Here is a 7,948-nt window from a genome sequence, read left to right as displayed (position 1 = left end):
TTTTTTGTCAATATCGCACACCCCTAATTTATGTTATTTAATTGATGTAATAATTTATTGATAATAATTGTTTAAATTAATATAATAATTAATACTTTTGACTCATCCATATTCTTAAAAATGGTTTAAAGGCTGAACTGTAAAGTTTATCATTTTATTAAACTTTTTGTTTTTGTGAAAACTTGTATCTGAACTGTAAATTAGGCTTTTTACAGTAATTTTACAGTTTAATATGGTACTATAGACGTTGCCCTACCCCGCTCATATGGTATTAATTTTATTTGTGCAGGTCTTAAAAAGGTCTTAAATTTGAGCTTAAAAATCCTGCAGAAACCCTGAAAGATAAGGCAAACAAAAACGACATAAAAAGGACAAAACACAAGACATAAAAACAAGACAAACAAAAAAAGTCAAAACAAAGACAAGACAAACAAAACAAAGACAAGACAAAAAAGGACAGAACAAATCAAAGACAAGACAAAAAACAAGACGACAAACAAAAAAGACAAGACAAAAATAACACAGACAAAGCTAAACAAAGACAAGACAAAAAACAAGACAAGACCATTAGTTTTAGAAAATGCATCAGTAGAGATACCCAAGAGGCAGTATGACTGAAAACACTCACTAGATGCCAGCCTGAATGAAGCGTGGTTTGAAGTTGTTGAAAGTGTTGACTGCAGTGCAGACCGTCACATCTGTGACTCTACTCACACTGGAGTTCCTCTTTACAGTCTGAAGACTTGTGCTGCTACAAAAACCTGTGTAACACACTTTACCTGTAAGGCCCAAAAACAATTTTTTTAGAAAACAATTTTAGAAAATAATTTAATTGACTAGGAATTGTTTTGTCATATAAAATAATACAAACAATAATGTTGTTAATGTAACAGTGATGAGACTAAAACCTCTTACCAAACATGATATTATTGTAGTTGACGATCCAGCTCTCATCCCAAATCATTTTCTGTTTTTGGTATTGCAGCCACTAGGGGGGAAAAAAATCATAATGGGAAAACACAAGTAATATGGTTTGTAACAATTGTAATAACTTAGCCAGAATAATACATTACTGACTAGTTTTTTAGCCTCTAAAGGAACGTGGTGATAGAAAACAATATGAGATGCAAGTGAACGCAAAGTTTCATTGGGGAAACACAAAGGTGTTGCAAGCAACCAAAGTAAATGCAAAATTTCTTGGGGAAATGCAAAAGTTCTGCAAGTCAACGCAAAGTTTCATTGGGGAAACACAATGGTGTTGCAAATAATAACAAAGTATACACAAAGATTCTTGGGGAAACGCAAAAGTACTGACAGTGAATGAAAAGTTTCTCAGGAGGACTTAAATGTTTTCCAAGTACATAAAAGTTTCTTTGAGAAACACAATAGTTTTGCGAGCAAACACAAAGTCTCTTGGGGGATTGCGAAACTTTTCAACGTTTCTTGGGGTAATGCAAAAGTAACATTTTTCAGGAGAACTTAAAAGTTTTCCAAGTAAACGCATAGTTTCACGGAGGAACACACCCAGCAGGAACACAGTGTCATAAGACGTTGATATTTGGTTAAATTTCGGTTGCGACATCAGGTGACCAAAATTCAATGTCAAGTCAACGTCTCATGTCAATGTTAATTTGATATCCATTACCATCGTCAGCTGACGTTGATGGTGACGTCAACCCGATTTTCATTCTCAACCAAAATGCAACGTCTGTCCGACGTTATATTGACGTCCTGTCTCTGCTGGGCAGGTTTTGCAAGCGAATGCAAAGTTTTTCATGGGAACGTAAACGTTTTGCAATTGAACGCAAAGTTTTTCAAAGGAACGCAAAAGTTTTGCAATTGAATGCAAAGTTTTCCTAGGAACACAAAAGTTGCAAAATGCTATTTTTTTTTTCAAAAGAACAAAGTTTCATGGGAGAACAGTAGTTTTGCAAGAAAACGCAAAGAATTTGCAAACAAATGCAAGGTTTCTCATAAGAACACAACAGTTTTGCAAGTGAACGCAGAAGCATTTTCATCTACTTTTTTCCAAATCTCATATCTTTATCATTTCCATGTCCATGGCTCTGTAAAAATGTGAGTGGTACTTTCCTGTGAAAAACCCATAAAGGGTATTGTTAGTGATTGCTAGAGCATTGCTATGCATGTTGCTAATGTGTCTGCTGAGATGGGAGTTGATTGCTTACTTGGTTCAAATCAAATCAAAATCTATTTGATCTATTCCTTCCTTCAATGTAAGTTTCTTGTCCCATTTTATCATCTGCAAGTTGTATCGACTTGCAAATCATTGTCAAGTGTTGAACCGACATTCTCACCACCAGCGTCAAGATGAAACCACTGCAGAACAAGGCCACAGGAAGCCCAATGGCCACTTTGATGGATGTGGACATAGGACAAACCCCACAGTCAGCAGGACATGTCAGACAGCTCTCCTCCAGCTCACAGATGTCGTCGCCACACACTGACACACAAGTACAAATGAAAGTGCAACATAACCTAGACAAACCTTCATTTTGTTCTCATGACACTAATGATTTCCTGGATCAGTATTAAAATGTCAACCTTGCTTAATCAAACGCTAGATTTATTTTGAATAACATCTATATCCTTGATGTACCAATTGTTTGAAGACATCTTTTCTGTAAATCCCTAAAGCATTTATCAAGTTATACTAACCTTGAGCGCTGACTACTAACACCTTGGACTCTATTGCTGAATGCATCTGTCCCACTTTGATATGAGCAATGACCGATGTAACTCCTAAATGGACCAGCACCACCTGGGTAAAAATAATTAAAATAAAATAAAATAATAATAAAAAAAATAAATAATAATAAAAAAAATAAAAATAATAATATAAAATAAAATAAAACATACAATAAAAATAAAATAAACTTAAATTAAATTAATTGCTTGTAACCTTTGATGTCCAGAGCAGTTGGCTCATCTTGCCAGCTTTGGATACCGTGTGGGTTACAATTTCGCCATCATCTGGAATCCAGGGACCACAAATCCCTCCGCCTCTCTAAACAGACAAAATACAATCATCTGACTGTTAAAGGTTTAAAGGGTTGTGGAGCAATCAAGGCTAATATTGACTGTCAAACATCATGCACAAATTATAATAACAGCTTTCCACACTGTACAATTAATGGCCCCAGTTTAAATAAAACCTGAATAAGTGCTCATCAAGGCTGGCCCACTTCCCAGTGATGAGCTTCCTCCCCTTTCCGCACTTTCTTACACACACACACACACACACACACACACACACGTCTGGTTTGCTATCCTTGTGGGGACTCTCCATAGGCGTAATGGTTTTTCTACTGTACAGACCGTATATTCTATTGCCCTACACCTAAACCTACCCCTTACAGGAAACTTTCTGCATTTTTTTGATTTTCAAAAAACTTCATTCTGTGTATCCCCATGAGTCTGTGTGTATTCAGGTTTAAGTCCCCAAACAGGTACACAAACACACACACACACACACACACACACACACACACACACACACATAAATACATACATTTAGACACTTAACTAAATATAGGGTCTATATTTTCCACATTTTGTTGTGTTACAGCCTTATTCCAAAATGGATTCAATTCATTATTTTCCTCAAAATTCTACAAACAATACCCCATAATGACAACGTGAAAGAAGTTTGTTTGAGATCTTTGCAAATTTATTAAAAATAAAAAACGAAAATCACATGTACATAATTATTCACAGCCTTTGCCATGACACTCAAAATTGAGCTCAGGTGCATCCTGTTTCCACTGATCATCCTTGAGATGTTTCTACAACTTGATTGGAGTCCACCTGTGGCAAATTCAGTTGATTGGACATGATTTAGAAAGGCACACACCTGTCTATATATGGTCCCACAGTTAACAGTGTATGTCAGAGCACAAACCAAGCCATGAAGTCCAAGGAATTGTCTGTAGACCTCAGCGATAAGGAGTGTATCGAGGCACAGATCTGGGGAAGGGTACAGAAAAATGTCTGCAGCATTGAAGGTTTACAAAAGCATGTAGTCTCTGTTACCCTTAATGGAAGAAGTTTGAAACAACCAGGACTCTTTGTAGAGCTGGCCTCCTGGCCAAACCGAGCAATTAATGGAAAAGGGCTTTGTCTAGACTGGTGACCAAAAACCTGATGGTCACTCTAGTTGAGCTCCATGATCATATGTGGAGATAGGAGAAATCTACAGAAGGACAAACATCACTGCAACACTCCACCGATCTGTGCTTTATGGCGGTGTGGCCAAACTCAATCCTCTCCACAATGAAGATGCATGAAAACGCACTTAGAATTTGCAAAACGGTACCTAAAGGACCCTCAGACTCTGAGAAACAAGAGTCTCTGGTCTGATGAACCTCAATTCCAAGCATCATGTTTGAAGGAAACCAGCTCTGCTCATCACCTGCAGAGCACCTTCCCAAAAGTAAAGTGTGCTGGTAGCAGCCTCATGCTGAGGGGCTGTTTTTCAGTGGCAGGGACTGAGGGACTCGTCAAGAGTAGAAGAAAAGCTCAATGCACCAAAATATTGAGATAGCCTTAATGAAAACCCAGTCCAGAGCATTCAGAACCTCAGACTGAGCAGAAGGTTCACCTTCCAACAGGACAATGACCTTAAGCACACCGCAAGAGTCAATTAAAGACAACTCTGTGAAGGTCCTTGAGTGGCCCAGTCAGAGCCTGAGCTTGAACCCAGTCAAATATTTCTGGAGAAACCTGAAAATGTGCGTCTGCCCCCATCCAACCTGACAGAGCTTGAGAGATGAAGAGGCGAGGAGAAGAATGGCAGATAACTGCCAAATGCTAATGATCAAAGCTTGTCACATTATACCCAAAAAGATTTGAAGCTGTAATTGGTGCCAAAGGTGCTTCAACAAAGTATTGAGCAAAGGCTGTGAATACTTATGTGCATGTGATTTTTATTTTAATAAATTTGCAAAGATCTCAAACAAACTTCTTTCACGTTGTCATTATGGGGTATTGTTTGTAAACTTTTGAGGAAAATCATGAATTTAATCCATTTTGGAATAAGGCTGCAGGGGCGTAGCCATCATTTCAGAGTTTAGCGCTCTGCGATGTTCATCTCGCCTTATTCTGGATCCGAATAAAACATCAGATCATGCACAGATCCTGTCTCTTTGAATTTAAATCTATATTTATTCACACCGGCTCTTGAAAACCTCTATGCAAACACACTTGCCCGAAAAAGTGCGGGGGACGAATTTACGTGATATTAAAAGTGGGGGGGACACGTCCCCCGCGTAATCTACGCACCTGTAAGGCTGTAACATAAAATGTGGAAAAAGTGAAACGCTGTGAACATTTTGCGGATGCACTGTAAACTACAAATTAGAGCCTTATAAAGCTTATGTAAACCAAAATTATACTACTATTCAAAAGAATAGGATCAGTAATTTTTTTTTAAAGAAATTAATACTTTTATTATGCAAGGATGCATTAAATAGCTCCAAAGTGACAAATATTTTTTTATAATGTAACAATTATATATTTTTAAATAAACATTTTTCTGTTCGTTGAAGAATAAAAAAAGTATCACGGTTTCCACAAAAATATTAAGCAGCTCAACATTTTTCAACATTGATAATCAGAAATGTTTCTTGAGCAGCAACTCAGCATATTAGAATGATTTCTGAAGGATCATGCGACACTGAAGACTGGAGTAATGATGCTGAAAATTCAGCTTTCTATCACAGAAATAAATAAAGTTTGAGAATATATTAAAATAGAAAACCATTACTTTAAATTTTAATAATATTTCATAATTTTACTGCCTTTACTGTATTTTTTCTAATGCCTTGGTGAAAACAAGAGACATGTTTTCCATTTAAATTAATTTGATTTAATTTTTATTTAAATAATTCGATTAAATTCAATTATATTATTTAATTTAGATTTTTAATAGATTTATTAAATGTTTAAGTTAATTTAAGTAATAATGGATTTAATTACTGTATATTCAATTATATTTAATTTAACGTCATTTAATTTAGATTTTAAATGTTTTATTTTTTTAAAGTAGTAAGTTTAATTAAATTCAAAGAGATTTTATTTTAAGTTTTATTTATTTAAGTATAATTAATTAAAATCAATTCAATAATTTTATTTAATAATTTAGATTTTATTTTTTATTTAAATAATAATGAATTTAAGTGTAATTATATTATTTTATTTTATTGAGATTTTTATTCATGTTTTAATTCTATTTTTATGCAATAATGAATTTAATTAAATGATTTCATTTCACTTAATTTCAGTTGCTAATTGTTTGTTTGTAGTTGTTTTTTGTAACCACATTAAATTCAATTATATTACTTAATTTCATGTCATTCAGTTGCTAATTGTTTGTTTGTTGTTGTTTTTTTGTAACCACATTTTAATGACAACATAATTAAGATTTAGCTTACATAATTTCAGCAAATTTGTCTCCAAAGAATAAGCAGTTTAGAAACATTCACATGCTCATACACGCAACCGCCACAGGGCATTTACTGTACGACAACGATAACTGGTATACTTCATACTTCAGTACTGTCATTTTATGACCTCTGATGTCATGCCAAAATGTGCCACATTTAGCCTAGTTTTTATTTCAAAGATGTCAGTAGCAGTGTGACAAAATCCAAGAGCACTTTCTGTTGGCTTCACACCGACCACAACAGCACTGACCATGAGCGCAAGAGGACAGGAGTGAATGTTGACGTGGTAAACACAGCAGTTGTCTTCATTGGCGTTGTTCCAGTTTGCGGGACATTCGTGCTCGAGGCAGAATCTTTTGGCCTCTGAGGCATTACTGTGGGACAAAGTGAAGCGTATAGTGTAACCGATGTTACATGAAGCTAACATTTCATTCATTGTGAACATGATATCACATTTGAGAAAAGCTCATGTGGTATATTGAACATTCAATGAAGTAAAAAGTGTTTTCTACACACAATAAAGCACATTTGAGAAGGCCGGCATTGTGCGTGGTGCTCACCCGAACTGGAAAATCTTGTTTTTAACGGCGTATTCATAAAAGGAATCCGAGGCAGTGACAGAGTAGGTAACGTTGAACTCCTCCCCATCCGTGACTTTTTCTGGTGGACGTTGAACCCAAGCCATTTCTAAGCCTGTGAAAAGATAGTACAACTCTCCAAGTGATCTACCAAAGCAAATGTTTGTCTTCTTTAAGGAAATGTACCTGTGACGGTACACACTCAGTTTGAATCAACTTTCAAATAAACGACACTTATATTGTTGGCTTATCGATTAGGAAACTTCCTTTAAGTTGTTGGCTTGTACATTTAAAGGGGTCATATGATGCGATTTCAATTTTTCCTTTCTCTTTGGAGTGTTACAAGCTCTTGGTGCATAAAGAAGATCTGTAAAGTTGCAAAGACTAAAGTCTCAAATCCAAAGAGATATTCTTTATAAAAGTTCAGAGTCAGCCACACCTACCTAAAACGGCTCGTTCTAACACGCCCCCACATACCTACGTCACTATCTGGGAAGATTTGCATAACGCCGCCCAAATGTTCACGCAAAGAAAGAAGACGTAACTTTTATTCTCGCTGTAGTTTTGTTGGTGCCGCCGGCGCCATGTTGTGGAGATGCTGTGTGTTTAGTTGTGAAAGCGAAACTACTTTGTTTGGTCTTCCAAAAGAGGACACAACTAGAAATCAGTGGTTAAGTTGTATTTACAACACTGTTCCAGAACAGTTCAACACAAATATTCAGATGTGTGCAGCGCATTTTATGGAGGACTGTTTCCTGATCCTGGTAGAGTAGACTACAATGCCGGCTCTTCTGACTCACAGACTGCAAGTACGTTTAAATATTTAAAGAATTTACCACTGATGATTCAAACGCGAGTTTGAAGCAGTGTAGAGTAGCATTTGTTGTTTGTCATTTCTCCGATCACAAA

At 36.0% G+C, this 7,948-nt stretch overlaps 2 protein-coding genes across 4 annotated transcripts in view; both read right to left on the bottom strand.

The window, feature by feature from the left end:
- LOC107664813 (atrial natriuretic peptide receptor 2-like) overlaps window positions 1-983 on the bottom strand; it is a 10,045-nt gene extending 9,062 nt beyond the window's left edge. For all 3 annotated transcript variants that reach the window (XM_016455488.1, XM_016455503.1, XM_016455496.1), the window contains exons 1-2: window positions 916-983; window positions 629-779 (exon numbers count right to left, since the gene is read on the bottom strand). In XM_016455488.1, coding sequence (XP_016310974.1) covers window positions 629-779; window positions 916-964 — 200 coding nt within the window. In that variant the 5' untranslated portion in view covers window positions 965-983. The remainder of the gene's footprint in view (window positions 1-628; window positions 780-915) is intronic.
- Window positions 1-7,948, bottom strand: part of LOC107664849 (uncharacterized) — a 28,575-nt gene that overhangs the window by 3,405 nt on the left and 17,222 nt on the right. The window contains exons 2-6 of the mRNA XM_016455529.1: window positions 7,022-7,154; window positions 6,712-6,835; window positions 2,921-3,025; window positions 2,677-2,779; window positions 2,175-2,461 (exon numbers count right to left, since the gene is read on the bottom strand). Coding sequence (XP_016311015.1) covers window positions 2,202-2,461; window positions 2,677-2,779; window positions 2,921-3,025; window positions 6,712-6,835; window positions 7,022-7,154 — 725 coding nt within the window. The 3' untranslated portion in view covers window positions 2,175-2,201. The remainder of the gene's footprint in view (window positions 1-2,174; window positions 2,462-2,676; window positions 2,780-2,920; window positions 3,026-6,711; window positions 6,836-7,021; window positions 7,155-7,948) is intronic.

This window comes from Sinocyclocheilus anshuiensis, unplaced genomic scaffold, assembly GCF_001515605.1.
Source record: "Sinocyclocheilus anshuiensis isolate Anshui unplaced genomic scaffold, SAMN03320099.WGS_v1.1 scaffold417, whole genome shotgun sequence".
NCBI classification, from domain to species: domain Eukaryota; kingdom Metazoa; phylum Chordata; class Actinopteri; order Cypriniformes; family Cyprinidae; genus Sinocyclocheilus; species Sinocyclocheilus anshuiensis.
The sequence above is the reverse complement of the archived record's forward strand: the minus strand, read 5'-3'. Positions and strand labels throughout refer to the sequence as shown.